General features: G+C 40.3%; 1 protein-coding gene across 6 annotated transcripts in view; it reads right to left on the reverse strand.

The window, feature by feature from the left end:
* Window positions 1-624: 624 nt before the first annotated feature.
* Window positions 625-17611, reverse strand: part of GRHL1 (grainyhead like transcription factor 1) — an 81131-nt gene continuing 64144 nt past the window's right edge. For 5 of the 6 annotated variants that reach the window (XM_061622792.1, XM_061622793.1, XM_061622794.1 and 2 more), the window contains 3 exons: window positions 15024-15109; window positions 8684-8748; window positions 626-5465 (listed from right to left, as the gene is read on the reverse strand). In XM_061622792.1, the coding sequence (XP_061478776.1) occupies window positions 5351-5465; window positions 8684-8748; window positions 15024-15109 (266 nt within the window). In that variant the 3' untranslated portion in view covers window positions 626-5350. Of the gene's footprint in view, window positions 5466-8683; window positions 8749-15023; window positions 15110-17611 lie in introns of all 6 variants that reach the window. The other variant, XM_061622790.1, reaches the window with a different exon arrangement.

The following is a 17611-nucleotide window of genomic DNA, read 5'->3' on the forward strand; positions in this document are numbered from 1 at the left end:
TCTTCTGAAAGCGAGACACATTACACTATTCAAACGCCACCCCTTTTTACTGTAAAACCTGGTTGGATCAGCTTGAGTGTGCTTTTTTTTTAAATTCAGCTTCAAAGAGATTTCGCAACTGATTGGCTGATCAACCCATTCCCCATCCAGGTGTGGCTAATGGAAACACTTTGATCTGGTTACTACAGCCTCAAACGCTCTCTAGTAGCAACAGAGTCAGACAATCCATTGAGCTGAAACACTAGCAGGTCACAACGATGGCTTTGCTCTTGTTGCCTTTGGTGCTGGAACATCAATTTTGTCTGTTCCAGGAGGGTTGCTGTTTCTCCCTCCATTTTAACTCAGGCACACCTTGCTACCAATGCTTCTTCCAGGAAACTCAATCCCACATCTAACACCAGTGTTGCGCACCACCCCAATCTCTGAGCAGTGAGAGATTTTCAGGGGTCCCTGCGTTTACCCCAGGGGTTTGGTTTCCTGGGAAAGAAGGTCAGCGGAGTCTGTGATGTCTTTATGAAATATGGTTTATTTACACACATACCAACCTGAGCTTAAGATGGAGGGATTCAAAGCATCAGCAGTCCAATAGATCTTGCATTTTTAATCAGGCTTACAGGAGACACCCTAAAGCCATGAAACCCAGTCTCTCTGCCTGCCTCTAGTTCCCAGCCTTACCTCAGACTCAACTCAAAACACAAGCCTCTCCTTGGCCTCAGGAGGGGGGGGGGCTCTCCTGAAGAGTTTCAATAATAGGATCTCCCTGGCTCATTCACCACTTGGATAAGCCCATTAACTCACCTGCCCCCTCTATTAGACTAACAATGGGAGATCTGGCCAGCAGAGCAGATTTCTCACCCCCAGATGCAGGGTTCCAAATCAGAGGCTGGAAGGGGACTCATAGAAATCATCCATCTCAACCCCAAACCCATAACATACCACTTAATTCCAATAAGGACAGCCCCTTAAGGTCTCCAGCAGAAGTATACCAAATTTATGTTGAGAATAACAGGGACAGCACTACAGATATGTGGTGCTCCCAAGAGCATCAAATTTGTTCTAAAGCCAACATTAGTCAACAGTGCTGTTTATTTCTAAAATGGTATGGACATTGACTGGAATATTCCTGGGTTCATTTCAGACTTCATGTAGCCTTCCCTAACCTGGTGCACTCCAGATATTTTGAATTCACCCCCATCAACCCCCCCCACCATACCAATGGGTTAGGGATGATGGGAATTGTAGTCCAGCAACACTGAGAGGCCAGGGCACCAGGCTTGGGAAGGCTGCCACAAAATAATAAACTCCTATAGTCAACCACAAGAAATCAGCAAACCAAATTTACAGGATGAGAATAGAAACTGTACAAAAACCCTATGACACAGCAACTTTCCCCAAGCTTTATCTTAAGGAAAAGACTTTAAATCAGAGGCCTCCAAATGTTGTCAGGCTGCAACTCCCAGCATCCCTGATCCCTGCCGCATGGGGCTGATGGGAGTTGTAGTCCAAGAGCATCCATTCTGGAGGGACACAGATTCCCCTCCCTGGCTTTAAATATAGAAAAAATGTTTCATGGAAAAACTGAATGAAGGGGGAAATCCTCACAACCAGCAAATTATTCTGTGTGTGAGAGAGAACACAGAACAGAATGGTTATTCATGGTATGAAACAGGAACTAACTTTGCTTTACAAGATGAACAATTTCAAGATTTTCATTAGGGCAACCCAGCAAAATAAGTTTTGCTTTCATCTGATAATAATCCATCAGCCCCATCTTGTTGATAAAGAAAACAGTGGCTTGCCAAGCTCTGTTAAAAAGACCACTTCCTACATGAGTACATGTATAGTAACTGGCAGATACTGGGGGAAAGCTACATAGAGCATTTCTTGTATCCCCTTTACCTCTCCCTTACTTTTCATCATTCTGTCATATAAATGCCAGTAAGTGCTTTCCATGGTGATCAATGGTGCAAAGTAGAGGTGACAGTGAACAATAACAGTCTGAGATACTGGTGAGCATTGGATTGGCTTCCTATACTCCAAGGAAACATTTAAATTTATGATTAACATTGGGTAAAGTTAACAGAATGGTTACAAAGAGACATATAAAATTTAATAGTTCTTGCTTTTACAGTAATTTTTCAGACAGACAAAAATAGAGACCATAATCAGCTCCATAGAACATATATATAAATATGGCTGCAGTTAAACCCCATGTCCCAGAAAAGCAATCAGCAGTTTAGACACTGTATATAAATAAGCATCAATTCAACCTTTTACAAAAAAGAAAAACCCTGATTTTTCCCCCTTAGTCAATTTCACTTATGGAAGTAACATTTCAGTTTTTTACAGACATAAAAGTATTCACTTAATGTGTGTGTGCGTATAAAATTCCCTTCTCAAAGCATCTTTTAGCTAACTATATGAAGTGTAAACTGTAGCATATTCAAAGGTTGTTTTTGATAACCAGATTTATTTTTTGAACCAGCAGATATTTGCCTGTTAAAAACCAATTCAAGTTTTTTCTTTAGGAAAGGTTCTCTTGTGGGTTCATTTCCACCTATACAGTTGACTTTACATATTTCTTTCTTCAGGGTTCCGCTGCCGGGTAACTCACATGCAGAACAAACACTCACAATGGAGAAGCAAAATTAGTGTTCATTGACCAGAGTGGTTTTCAACATAGCAAAGAGCACAATGGGCAGCATACAGGAATATTCTGTGCTGAGAAATCAAGAGCAAGCTGACAGTAGGGTTGGAAGGATCTGTCAGTTTTGGTTCTCTCAGTGTTTCATTTTTCCAATCTTAAATTCAGTTCTCTGAATATCTGCAGTAATTTTTTTATTTTTTTAAAAGAATTCCTCATGAAAATTCTTCAGCATTTTGTGCAAGCCTCTCCTAATAAACATGTTTTTGTACATACTCATAATGTACACATTTTTGCAAGTAATTTCTCTTAGTATAACAATTTTTGTACATTGTTTCATTAATATATTCATTTTTATGGACACTTACCCATAGTATCAGCATTTTTGTAAACATTCTTTGTTGGAGAACTACATTGCAAAATTTGGGTAAGTGCAGATTTGAAAGGATGGCTGTGTTTTGGTTCTCATATTGTTCTGGAACGTGCAAATTTGATAGATTCAGCTTTAAATGCAACTGAATCTAATTCCTCCCTCAGCCAAGACATTACCTTTATTACACAAATGCCTCTTGAAATGGGCTTTTGTAGAGTCTTTCTTGGTCTGGTACTAATTTATCAACATGTATTTATTAAACATATTTATATCCTGCTTTTTGACCCTAGTAGGGGCGTTAATAAGAAGCTAACAAGAGAAGTTTAAAAACAATATACCAGCAAAAAAATAATCAAGTAAGAGAATTTAAGCCCACATTTTGGAATAATTAACAATGAAGTGTTTGTCAGTGCTGGGAAACCCCATAACTGGACAGCAGCTGTTTTGATGCTTCATGCTTAAGTAGGCTTGGTGAGCCTACACAGGCCCCCTGTGGTGCGGCATTCAAAATGAAGTCATCTAATCATATAGGAAATTGTTTAGGTAGAAGTTACCCCTGAAGAGGTAGGTTCCCATTAAGTTTCTGGTTTGGGCATCAACTATGCTGCTTCTCGTAATATTTGAAGCAGATTGAAGCTACCACATTCCTTCGGTCAGCCAATTTGGATTCTTTACATCCAATTTAAACAATAAATTCTGTTACTCCGTTAAAGACTTCTGTTACTCTTGAAAACATGGCTTTATACCATTTGGCATCAATAACAAAAAAGTGAAACACTTTCTATTCATGATCACAGTCACTGTAAATCACTAACAGCACCATATATCCATGAGGGGTAGTACCAAAACAGAACCATAAATTAACCATTAAGCTAACATGAGAAGGTCACAGAAGTAATATGGTGTATAATTGAAATGATTAAATTATACGATAAAAGGTAATGGGCTCATTCAGACTATCATATCTCTGCTTATTAAGTCAAGATATGAGTGAGCCCATGGCCCTGCACACAGCCGCTTTGTTCCTTCCTTAATATGAATTGTCACACAACTTTAAACCATGGCTTCACATTCTGGCTTGGCCTGAAGCCGTTAATCATACTTTACTGACTAGGATGCAATGGGAAACTATAGTTAACTGAAGACATCCTAGCTTGTTCACTCACTCATGTGAAAGGAGGTATGCAGCCATGTACAGGGCCATGAAGCTCGTCCATATTTTGTAGGCAGAGATATGCTGCCATTAGGTGGTCTGAATTGCCCTAAAAATACTGTGCTCATAGTGAAGCTCAGTGGTAAAAAAATGGTCAGAGATAGACTGGCTTATGGTCCTGAGGTTCAAGACCTCAAAACTTCAAGGAGGCTGTATGTGGCCTACACTTCCTCACATTTATACCTTGGGAGGGAAATAAAGACACACACAAATTGCTGCTATACTGGACTAATACATTACTGCTAACCTTGATCTTAATTACTTACATGGAGCTAGACCCATCTCTGCTCCTGATAATAAAGATTAAATATGCTATGCAGAAGCAGGGTTCCCCCCCCTTACTGGGGACTGAACATGTGCAGCATAAATTTAATTTGGAACTGAGACTGCTTTTCTCCACATTATATTTATATACATATAGTCCTTCCAGATAGGCTTCACAACATTTATTCACTCTTGTGTTATACACACACACACATATCTATATAGTATTATATATTATATATAAGTCTAATATGTACACATTTACACCCCTTCAAAATACACTGCACTTATATACAAATACAGCTCATCAATGGGATTCATATACTAATTTAAAGGAAGTTCTTCATAAAGCAAGGCAGTTTGACATCCCTCAAATATCGTAGAAGTAGATTATAGCAATATGCCCTGTTCAGCCGTAAACATTGTAAGAGTCTAGTCCCACATCTCTCTGGAACTCCTGTAAGCATCATTTGGAGTTCTGAAGCCACTCTCAGTGGAGGGAAAGGCCCTGTAGGAGGCTATGAACTGATGAACAAACCCACACACATTTAATAGGCAAAGGTGATGTGCAGATGTCATCACAAAAAAGCCATTTTATAGTGCTTCGGTAAAATCTGCTATTTGGATTTTTTTTTTTAATTCAGTGTCTTCTGTTCATCTATTCCAAGTGCAGTGTTGCTGCCAAAGGACAGAAATGTGGATGTGCTGTTAAACAACAGCAAAATATATTCTTCTCTCGAAGGACAAATGGCTTCTTCCCTAAAGACACATTTAAATCCTGAGGACAAAAGTAATGAGAGGTTTGTGTCCACAACCTTCATTTAAAAGCCCCACAAGGGGCCCAACAGGCTAGGTTTTAGATCTCGGTGAGAGTGAGCTTGTAAGATCCGGCAGCCTCTTCAATCTGTAACTGGAAGGTATCTTCATTGGAATAGTGCTTTACTATGTTATCGTCCATATTCACCAAGATGCTAAGAAAATAAGAGAGGATTAAAAACAGAACACTTTAAAGCCAAAAAAGAAATACACTGAAGGCAACCACACAAAGCAGGCAAGACCTTATGGGTATCATCATAATTTATTAGGCTAAACTAAAGAAATACACACTTCTGTGATGAGCAAAACAGGACACAGGTCACAAAAGGGAAATTACATTAGGCCTTGAGGTTCTCTTTCTTGCCAACTGAGAGGGAGCAGGGAATACATGAATGTCTTTTCATATAGCAGCTGGTTTCTAGCAAACCACACAGCAAATTGAGACCAGTTAGAAAGGTTCAGCCTGCCAGACAAAATCTGGCAATCCCTGACACTCGCAGAAGTACATGTTGCCACAATACCCTTAGGTCCTTGCTACCCCATCTCTCAGCTTGTGTGGCCTATCCTCTTTTAGTTGACTCTATGTATGGAGGTCATATGCACACTATAAACTGACTCTTGGCAATAAGCCAAGAATAAACCTTGGTTTCTACAAGTTGGGGATTGTTCGGAAAGCAACAAGTCCAGGGTTGGACACACAACACTAAGCCAAACCATGACTTAGCCCCCAACAGTGTAGCAGTGGCAGGAGTGACCAGGCCTACACATCTAAACTTCACGGAAAGGATTTATAAGCTCCTGTTTAGATAGTACTTAATGCCGAAAAGATTGAGACACATGACATATGCCCTACAGCAGAGGACAATTGCTGACGTGGGTGTGTTGGAGCAGATTTAATGCATATTTTGGGGAAATGTATTAATATTATGAAACTTTGGGAGATAGTACTGGAAAATATTAGGAAAATAACAGCAGACCCAATAGTTATTTTGCATAATAGAAAGGTTAAAAAAGGATGACAGAGAAGTTTATTTTATTTACGTATTGCAGCAAGAATGGCAATAATTCACAAGTGGAAACAGAAAGACCCCCCACAACTAAGCAATTGAGCTGGGTATGAGACATGACAGCCTTTGCCAACCTGGTGCCCTCCAGATGTTTTGGACTACAACTCCCATCAGCCTCAGCCATGCCAGAATACACTATATGTGTTGAAACTGAAACTGCCACCAGACTGTCAGTATTTTGCAGGAGCAAATCCACCCACACACCAGTACTTTAGGCTTGCACATTTAAAGTGGATGAAAAGACTCTGTCATCCAACTGCAGCAAAATCCACTTTTAAAAAGAATCAGACTTTTTGCGGTTTGGAAAGTGGCAGGGAAAGATGAAAGAATGACTAATGGGAAAACATATGAACAGCCCACAAGCAAATCAGGATTAATACTATATAATGAATCCATAATATGACAATAATATAGTCTATTGCTTTTTTAATCGTCTTGAAATATTTTTAATTACTTGTTTTTATTGATAATGTTAGGTTCTTTTAGTAAACTGCTTAGAGATTTTCTACAATAAAGTGGTATATAATTTTTTGTTAAATAAATAGTTAATCCTCCGAGTGCCATCCCATCGAGAAGCTCGGAGGGTGGTGACTAGAACCAGGGCGTTTTCTGTGGTGGCCCCCGAACTGTGGAACAGCCTCCCCGATGAGGTGCGCCTGGCGCCGACGCTACTATCTTTTCGGCGCCAGGTGAAAACCTTTTTATACTCCCAGGCATTTTAATGTGTGTTTTAATGGTATTTTCATCATTATTTGTATTTTTGGATGTTGTTTGGTTCTTTTATTGTTTGTTTTGTTTTCTTGATTTATTGTATTTATTGTATTTATATATTGCTTATTTTTTATCTTTTTGTACACCGCCCAGAGAGCCTTCGGGCTTAGGGCGGTATATAAATTAAATTAAATAAATAAATAAATACATAAAATAAAAATATAACCGTCTGGTAAACAAATTCAAATGAACACTCAATAAAGACTGAACATAGTCTAACCACTGCATAAGCTTTTGGCAAGCAAACCAGGTTGAATGCTTAATTTAAAAAGTTGTTTGGAAGGGCCCTGACACTTATTGTAAGAAAATTAGAAGGGACAGAATGGAGAGAGAGCTTTACTGGAGGGAAGTGGTCACTTGCTGTTAATAGAACAACAGAGTATATATTGTGCAACCTTATAATATACTAGGTGTTTTGTAATTAGGTTTTGCAAGCTTGTTATTTGACCTCCTTTTTTCTTTTCCTCCCTTTTGAACAGAACTATATGGAAACTAAAATGTTCTATATAGTTTATTGTACATTTCTGTGTATACAAACATTTTGTTTAAATCGATGATAATCCCAAAGAGATGGTACTGCACCATTTTGTGTTCTGTTCTGTAAAATGTTGAGCACACAGTTCATGGTAAACACAAACATTAACTACCAGCAACTCATCTAGTCAGACTTCAAATTTGCAGTTTCATCTGTGCTTATTTGTCTTTCAAAAGAAGATGTCTAAGGAGCTAACTTTTGATATGAGGGGGAAGAACATCCATAGATCATGTGGATAGTTCGCAAGACCAATTCTGAGACTTTGTAGATGGATGTAAAAATGGTTGCTGTTTGAACAATTCAAGCCTCTTTCCCCAGTTATAAACTCGAGCTCCAATGGAAACTCTAACCAGTAACCAAAATTCCAGTAACTAAACCAACATGACTTAAGCACAAAGCATTCTTAATTTTAAGTTTTTCTATTTTTGCTGCATGTGTAATGCTTATTAAATGGTGTTCATTGTAAACATGTGCAAAATCAAAAAGCGATTCCCTCTCAAAACACTGCTTGTCATAATCAAGCTTCGGACTTCAGATCCTGTCTTGCTGACATCCAAGAGAGACTACTTCATTTTGCTGAACAATTGTTCCTATATATTTTGACAATGCACAACAGAGCAGCCACTTCCCTACCAGTGCAAAGAGACCTGTTGCTCCTGCCCAGAGAACTCGGTGAAGATTTACCTTTCTTGGCAGAACTATATATTAATGAAGAGTAAAGACTTGGCATACAATCCAGGATCGTTCTTTTCTGCAGCAGCAGCGGAATCCTGAAGTGAGTGAGGCTCACTTGAATTAGCTCAGTTTTGCATCCTAACTCTATACGGCAGCTGTATTCTCAACACTCAATATTCGGGGGAAATAGTATTGCCGCTGTTTAAAACAAGTCTGGCTGTTGGGAGAAGGCAGATCTGTATACAGAGAATGTAAAAAAACCATGTGCAGGACGTCATATCTTGCATGCACAGCTGCTAATGGTTACTATCTTAGATATACTCACCCTTTTTTACATTTTTTGAAGACCTTCCCAATTTTATCCAAAGGGACATCATATTTGTCAGATATCTAAACAAAACAAACAGAAAACAATTGCAAAAATTAAACAGAGGCATGAAAAAGCATTCATAAATTGTAGTTGGAATTTGTGCTGATATTCATGCTATGCTCACTATAGTTCAGAACTGAAATCATGGTTTGAGCTTCCAAACATACTGCAGGTAAACCAAGATACAGAACCGCTTGTCTGCTTCACTGTCTATCCAGTCAGCTTCATACGTTCACTCCTGTCTATGTCTTATGGCAGAGCAATGGCTGTAATGGCTTGTCAATTCAGACATCAAACAAAGCTATAGTAAACACAAATCATAGTTTTGAAACTCACTACAGTAGGGCTTCACTCATATGGCGGGTTACATTCCAGACCCCCGCCAAAAAGCAGAACTCATTGAACAGAATGGCGCACGACACCCGAAAACCGCCGTAAAAGCGGAACAAGCACCGTATGAGTAGGGCTTTAGTGTAATTGCATCTAATTGAGATAGCCGCATTAGCGAAGCGCAGTAAAGCGATGCGCCATAAAGCGGGGCCCTACTGTACAAAATACATCAAGTCTAATTTCCTGGCTAATTACAAACCATCGTTTGTCAATAAATAATGCTGAACTATAGCCGAGTTTCCTTAGCCATGGTTTGGTGTGATGTCTGAATTAATTAGTACCCACCCACCCCTGCACACACACAACCAATGAAAATTGCTCTTTCAAAGCTTAGGCATTTCTCTCCAAACTGCCATTGAAAACTTTTACTAGCCACATAGGCATTAAGATTAGTTCAACATTTTCAACAGCCTTCCATTTTTTCCAGGAACTAAATGCTTGCGTACCCTGAACCAGCACTGAGGAATCTCCACATATTGTTGAGAGTCCAACTCCCATCAACCTTTTGCTTTCATAGTATTCAAGCATTCTCTCCAAGATGATAAGTTTCATGAAGGGCACAATTTTCACTTAGTGATCTTAAACAAGTGATTCCCATGGTGAAAACTGAGGCGGTACAGGCCCATGAGAGAACAGTATGACCTCAGCCACTGAATGTTAGAAACTCCACCTGGCACTCCCCAAACAGTTGGAATAGCTGTAAAAATGTGCTGTGGACAGCTTCCTAACATAAGAGCTCTGTTTTTAAAATAAAATTCCAGATTTATATATTATTTATTTGTTTTATATTCTGCCCTTTCTCCCAGTAGGAGCCCAGGGTGGCAAACAAAAGCACTGAAAACATTCTAAAACATCATAAAACAGACTTTAAAATATATTAAAACAAAACATCCTTAACACATCTTTTTTTTAAAAAGTGCTTTAAAAACATTTTTTTAAAAAGCTTTAAAAACGTATGAAAAAGCAATTCCAACACAGATGCAGACTGGGATAAGATCTCTACTTGTTGAAAGGCTTGTTGAAAGAGGAAGGTCTTCAGCAGGCGCCGAAAAAATAACAGAGATGGCGCCTCTCTAATATTTAAGGGGAGGGAATTCCAAAGGGTAGGTGCCACTACACTAAAGGTCCGCTTTCTGTGTTGTGCGGAACAAACCTCCTGATAAGATGGTATCTGCAGGAGGCCCTCACCTGCAGGGCACAGTGATTGACTGGGTATATAAGGAGTAAGATGGTCTTTCAGGTATCCTGGTCCCAAGCTGTATAGGGCTTTGTACATCAAAACCAGCACCTTGAACTTAGCCCAGTAGCTAATAGGTAGCCAGTGCAGTGCAGTTCATTCAGCAGCGGAGTGACATGTTGGCAATACCCTGCCCTAGTGAACAGCCATGCTGCCACATTTTGCACCAGCTGCAGCTTCTGGACTAACCTCAAGGGTAACCCCACAGAGTGCAGTGAAGTAATCCAGTCTGGAGGTTACCAGTGTGTGGACAACAGGAGTCAGGCTATCTCAGTCCAGAAATGGTCACAGCTATCTTAACAGCCAAAGCTGGAAGAAGGCACTGCTAGCCACTGAGTGCCACTGGGCCTCTAGCGACAAAGATGGATCCAGGAGTACCCCCAGACTACGAACCTGCTTTGTCAGAAGGAGTACGGCACCATCCAAAGCAGGCAACTGACCAATTATCTGAACTCGGGAACCACCAACCCACAGTGCCTCCATCTTGCTAGGATTCAGACTCAGTTTATTGGCCCTCATCCAGCCCACCACCGAGTCCAGGCAGTGGTCCAGGGCTTGCACGGCTTCTCCCGATTCAGATGTTACAGAGAAATAGAGCTGGGTATCGTCAGCGTACTGCTGATATATCCAAAACATGCTTAGTAGGTGTGACTAAGAAATGGAGTTAAAGACAGGGATGCACAGGTAGAGATGGGAGTTCCATGGGGCAAGCTAAGAACATAAAAAGAGCCTGGCTGGATCAGACCAAAGGCCCATCTAGCCCAGCATCCCCTTCTCATAGTGGCCAACCAGATGCCTATGGGAAGCCCACAAGCAGAACCTGAGCACAAAAGCACCCACCCACCTATACACACACACACACACACACACACACTTGTCCTCCATAGGAATTAATATTTGGAGGCATACTACCTGATGGTAGCCATCGATAACCTTATTCTCCATGATTTTTTCTAAGCCCCTTTTAAAGCCTTCCAAGTTGGTGGCCATCTCTATACCTTGTGGTAGCGAATTTTAGTATTTTAATTATGTGTTGTGTTTAACCAATATAAAAACTGAGCAAGCAGACACTGACGTTAGTCTGGATAAGGCCATATAAGGAGAGTAAAATACTTCAGACATCCTGTTCATAAACACCTCAGAAAGTTTGAGCTACGTAGTAGAATGAGTTGAAAGCTGATTGGCTGTTGGAAGACCTGCCTGAGGTCTCACGACAACCCACCTAACTGTCCAAGAGTGACAGGAGAACATGCTTGAATACTCTGAGAACCGGAGAAAGGAAACTGTAAATACGCAAAAGTGGGCCCCAATCCCAAAAGCAGCAACTTAAGTTATTCAGATATATTATTTCTTTATATATCTACATTATACAAACCACCATAAAAGGCACTACATTGTTATAGGGTCCAATATCTATGATACTGGTTTTGTTCTAATCTCATCTCAGTACCATCTCAGGGAAGTTAGTATATGGAAGGGCTTTTTATAGCATAGTCTGTACTTGTGCCTTGATTTCCAGTTGAGGGGGGCATATGTTGCAGCCATCAAATGAGCTTAATCACCTCCCCCCTTTTCCCTTCTTAATGCAAAGTTCACACAAGGCACAAACTTGGAGCACATCATGCACGCAAGTCCTTTCAAGCTGTGGCAAAGGAATCTCAGATCAGGGAGTGGAATCTGAAACCCAAGGGCAAGGCTGGCGAGGTTTCCTACTGGCTTCTTTTCTTTTAACTCCATAATCCTAGTTGGATGAGGACAAAGGCAGACAAGCAAAGACAAACAGCAGAAGTCAGGGGTGGGCAGAAGGTAGATCTCTAGATGATTTCTGAAGTTCTACGGGGGTGGTTCATTATTTCATTTTATGTATATTTATGTTGGCTTTTAATAATGTTGTAAGTCGCTTGGACACCTTCGGGTAACAAGTGACTAATAAATGTAATTAAGAACAACAACAGTAACAACATGCAGTAGACCTAAAAGTTTCTGATTTCCACTTTTTTAAAACAATTGGGGGGGGGAATCAAAGGTTTCTAAATTAAGTTGCTGAAAGGAAGAAAGCTTGAGGGGCAACCAAGAGTGGGTGTTGTGTAAAAGAGGTGTGAGGTCAGTTATGGCTTATTAATAACAAACTCCTAGGTTGAGCATGTGGTTGGGGACACCCTGTTCTTTAATTCTAAGTATATGTCATCCCCTGTGAGCCACTTTTTTGCACTTGGCTCCAGTTAGTAAGCTAAAGTGTTCTAATAAAAAAAAGTAGATTCTTCTAAGGCTGAAGTCTGAGAGTCTGCCAAAGTATTCTAATAAAAAAAATAGATTCTTATAAAAGAGTGACGTCTGCCTAGTCCTAATGGCCACTCTTTGAGGTCTGCTCTTCCCACACACTTCCCACACTGGATCCATCCCACAACTCATGCACTAGTGATCAATCTTACCATTTGACAGGTAGAACATGGATTCATAATACTACCCATTACAACTGTGCATGGAAAGTCAGCTACAGAACATGATTTGAACACGTTCAAGGCAAGAGACTAAGGCTGCAAACGCATGCTAGAACTTCTTCTGTAGAATATTGCTAGAAGTGAGCCCCTAAGGCATGGGCACATAATCTTTTTCTAAGTGCAGTGTTTCGGGGTGGGGAATGAATTCAGGGAAATAGAACTGGGGGTGATCTGGGTTCCTGGATAAATAGGAGCATTGGAAGGAGATGGCAGAGTGGGCCCAAGCCATGGTCTTTTATAGTGGGCTCCAGAATTCCTGCCCCTTATTAAAAGAAAGCATATTTTGTTTTACAAGGCTGCTGGACAGGGCTGCAAAGCACAGTGTTGGTGAGGCCTCCAGCCTCCCACCATCTTGAATTTACTTGGAGACCTAAGTTTGCATCTATACATGTAAATTAGCATCTGCAAATGTTATGCAAATTTATGTCATCATGCACCTGTGCTTTTCATCTTTTAAGTACCTAGCAACACTCCTGTTGGGAAGGATATTAATTTGGGAAAATAAATAGATAAGTCATCTTAAACTCAAGAGATGCTTTAGAGATAATGAATGAGTGGTAACTGAAGGGAACTTTGTTTTGCAGCATGATTTTTTGGGAAATTAACTGGGGTTAAATAAATGGAAAAAGGGTGGGATGCAAATTTATTGAAAAATGCAAGTGGATGGGATTCCAATGGGAAATTAGTTGGCTTGTCTTTTGCGGCATTTACATTCTAAATTTTACTTCTATATACATAAGTTCTCATTCTCAAATTTGTGTCTTCAGGCCTATGACCTGAATCTTTTAAGTACCTAGCAACACCCCTATTTCTAGGCAAACACCTATAGGATTGTCCTGTGAAAATGGCCTAATAAGGCTTTGCATATGGCTATATTCATCCCATGCTAGTACTACCTCACCTTTTAAATAATATTTTTGGTTTGAGATTTTGTTGGTTGAGCTTTTCCCTAAAGTAGACTTTATATATACCTATGAGTGTGAAGAACCATACTCAAAAAACATCTTCATCCATTTTGCAGCATGGGGTAGGGGGAAAGAGAGAAAGAGAGATAAATAAGCTTTATCCTTTTTTAAAAAAAGAATTTTTAAGAACCTGGTATATTGGTAACACCTAACCAAAAAACCATAATTCAGATCTGATCAATGCTACTGTTACTGTAATCTCATGTAAAGAGTCATACATATTAACTGTGGCATAGAGAAAGTTATATGGTAGGAACTTGCAATTAAAGAGGTCAACCACAAAGAAGGATGATTTTCTATGCCAACAAAAAACTAAGATACATGCTGTTCCACAGGGGATTATTAAGCTATGGGCGGACTAAATGTCACATCTGCATGAGCAAATCCTGGTTTAATATGTACAAGCTTTGTGCACCCATATGTATCCCTTTACAGAAGAGGGCAAAAACGAGGAAGCCAGTTAACCATAGTTTCGTATTATGTGCAAACCTGGAACTATGGTTAATGGCTTCTGAATAAGCCAGGATAGGGAAGCCAACTTTAAACCATTGGAGGAGCAAAGGAAAAGTGTGTGAGTGCACAGTCAGAGATCATGAATATCCTCACTTATTGACGGTGCAAACTGGGTACATCTTTGAGCCTTCTGAAAGCTAGCTGGTGCCTTACTCTCCTGGAGCCACCACAGGCCTCCTTGGCCCAGTAGTGTTACTGGCTTTTTGCCCAGCTCCACCCCGCTGTACTGTGATTGGTCACTGCCCTTTCAAGTCCCTACTTCCCCCTTCTGTTAGCAACGTCTGTGTGTTGCATGCACAAAGGACACACTGAAGTAACTGGAGCTTTTGCCTGCTTACTTCATAAAGCATATCAATGGAAGATATAATGTTAACATTACTCTGTGTTCTTCCTATTTCCTCCAGAAGGTCAATTTGGTAGTAAACTTGCTATAAAACAAACACAAGTTTTCCAGCAATGAAAATATTTGCCCAGACCAAACAGGGTCCAGAATGATTATGGTAATGCAAGCACTGCTGCAATCTTAACCTTGGGGAGAACAATTTATTAGCCACTTACATTGCTGAAATCTCAGATACCAATAGGACTACTTCACCAACGAGCATGGCTGTATTCCTAAAGTACAAATGTAGGTATCTTGCCTCTCCAGCTTTTTCTAAAATTGGATAATAAAAAACCTTGCAACTTACAGCTTCCATGAGACCTTCCAGAGATGGAATCTTGAGCATAAGTGCATCAAAGACTTCTTCTGTTTCCTTTCGGACATATAGCAACACTGGAGCAAACAAAGGTGATGGGGATTTTTAAAAATCAGATTAAAAAGCAGACAATATCAGGCATGTATTAGGCAAACAATAAGAGAGTTGCCATAGTGTGAAGCATGATTATTTGACCCCAGAACAATCCAGAAACAGTATTTTAAATTCATTTTCTCCAATACCAAGTAAACATTTAAGAGTGGATACCCTGGGTTCACACAAGTCAGAATTGACTTGAAGGCGGTACACACATCCTGGGTACCTCTCACCAGAAATGGTTTCTTGAGACAGAGGTAGTTACCCTATTATTGGACTATCACGTGGAAAGCCAAAACACAGTGACAAGGAAGCCTCCGTAGACTAAACTGCTCAGACATCATGGAATGCTTACATCTGTTCTAAACATTGAAAAAATTACAACTCCATCCCCAACAAAATTCACACACAGTTTCTGTGACAGAAGTGAAAGAGCAGGTTGGCAAGGAAATTTTTCAAAGGACAGGAGAAGCTATATTGGCAAGTAGACAGCCAACCCGAGGACTGCATTGGGTCACAATATACCAGCAGGGCATGCAGTAGCACCCAGCTTCATCTTGCCTTGCTTCCCTCCATGACAATTCTTTCAGAGCGATACAGCCCACCCCTGACATTGTGGCAGGCAGGCAAGAAGAGGAGGAGCTTCGCTGCTGCTTCTCTTCCATAGGTGGGTCACATTTGTGTCAAGCTACAGCTTCCAGTGAGCCCTGCAATGTTACGTGTTGAAATGAATGCTTGTTGGGAAAAGACCAAAGAAGGTTCAACATATAAGTAGAGATGGGCAACCTGTGACCCTAGGGCCACATGCAATTCTCAGCCTAATTTAAAAAGCCCTCTGCTCAGTCCAGACTTTGGCAAGAGTGATCTGTCCCTCCCCTGGTAGCTTGCTGAGAGGAAGAAGAGAAAGGGAAAGGAGATGGCAAGAGAGGGAGAGAAAAGGGGGTGGTCCTACCTACTTTTGGCTCTGGTCTCCTGCCCACTGTCAGCATACAGCCCCCCCCAATTAACCCTGAGGGAATGGGGCCCTTGACCAAAAAAAAAGGTTGCCCACCCCAGGCTTAGAGGAAACATCCTGCCTCGTTCAGTCAAAGGAACTGCTTTATGCAATTACAGTAAAGTGTGCTTGTGCACACAGATGTGAATTCAAGCGCCTAGTTGCCCTCACCCATAAACTCTCGCAATTGTACAACGCTTTATGTAGCCACAGGGCCCGGGGATCCAGTGTACCTAGATTGCCCAAAGGGGTTCAGCACGCGAGGGACTCTGGTATTCAGCAAGTTGAATTATTGGCATTCTGGTGGCACAAGAGACTGATCATTCAGTCAGGAAGTGTTGTTAGCTAAGTATTTTGCCCCATCTCCCAAGATGAGACTTTGTGTATTCAAAAAGGCTAGAAAGATATTAGAGATCTTGCAAATTACAACCAGAGACCTAAAGCGCATGGAAGGTATCCTCACCATTAGCAATAGGCTCTGTTTCTGCAATAATTGGATTTGCCATCAGATTAATTTTTTTTTCTAATATTCTCTATCTTTGCGGACAGAATTTTGAAGTAGCAACTCTCTGCACCTGGTTTTTGATTAATTTGTTTTTTAATTCATTTGAAATCATCAATAATGTGAGTGATATTTTTATTGATCTATTTTCCATGTGAGCTCTTCAAATGTGTATTCTCTTTCACTGATGTCAATGAAGTGTTAATTGTAACAGATAGAAAGCAGCAGGGGGAAGACTTGATTATCTGCCTTAATCTGCTCTGCAATGCGCTTGAAAAGGAATGTAAACAGGCAACAATTAGAGTTCAGACTACAGATCAATACCAGTGAAGACTTGTGAATAAATAGTGATTATAATATTGATGATTCTCTGCAAAGCAAAAAAAATCAGAGGAGATCAGAAAAACAAAAAGATATCAGAGGAAAAAGGAATCAGATCATTGACGACCACCAGGAGGTCACACTTAAAAATGAAACGTAAAAAAGGAGATGATTCCATCCCTAGTCACCACACGGGAAAGCTATGCCAAGACTCAACATCACATAAAACAAGCAAGTTCAGCATGATAAATTGGCTGTCCTTAACTGACCTCCCTGAATAAATGGTATCAAAGTTCTGTTTGCTATATGCGATAGCAGTTATTACACTTATGGTTTCACATTATGTTATTACTACCTTCATGTTGGTCAACAGGGTGAATTTAGGACACCACTGTCAGACTAATCAACTTCCTTGAATCAAAGGTATAAAAATAAAGGCAGAAGTGGAGGTGGGAATCCAAAAGTCTAATAGGCATAGCTTTCTTAAGTTCTTGTTGCAAGCCAATGACCCATTTTGTGACTCACCATAATGGAAAAACAAGCCCATCTACCTCATTCGCATTGTGGAAAGTCACAATAGAGGAAAAAAACATAAGAAGAGCCCTGCTGGATCAGGCCAATGGCTCCTCTAGTCCAGTATCCTGTTCTCACCGTGGCCAACCAGAT

Source organism: Rhineura floridana, chromosome 4 (genome assembly GCF_030035675.1).
Source record: "Rhineura floridana isolate rRhiFlo1 chromosome 4, rRhiFlo1.hap2, whole genome shotgun sequence".
Lineage (NCBI taxonomy): Eukaryota > Metazoa > Chordata > Lepidosauria > Squamata > Rhineuridae > Rhineura > Rhineura floridana.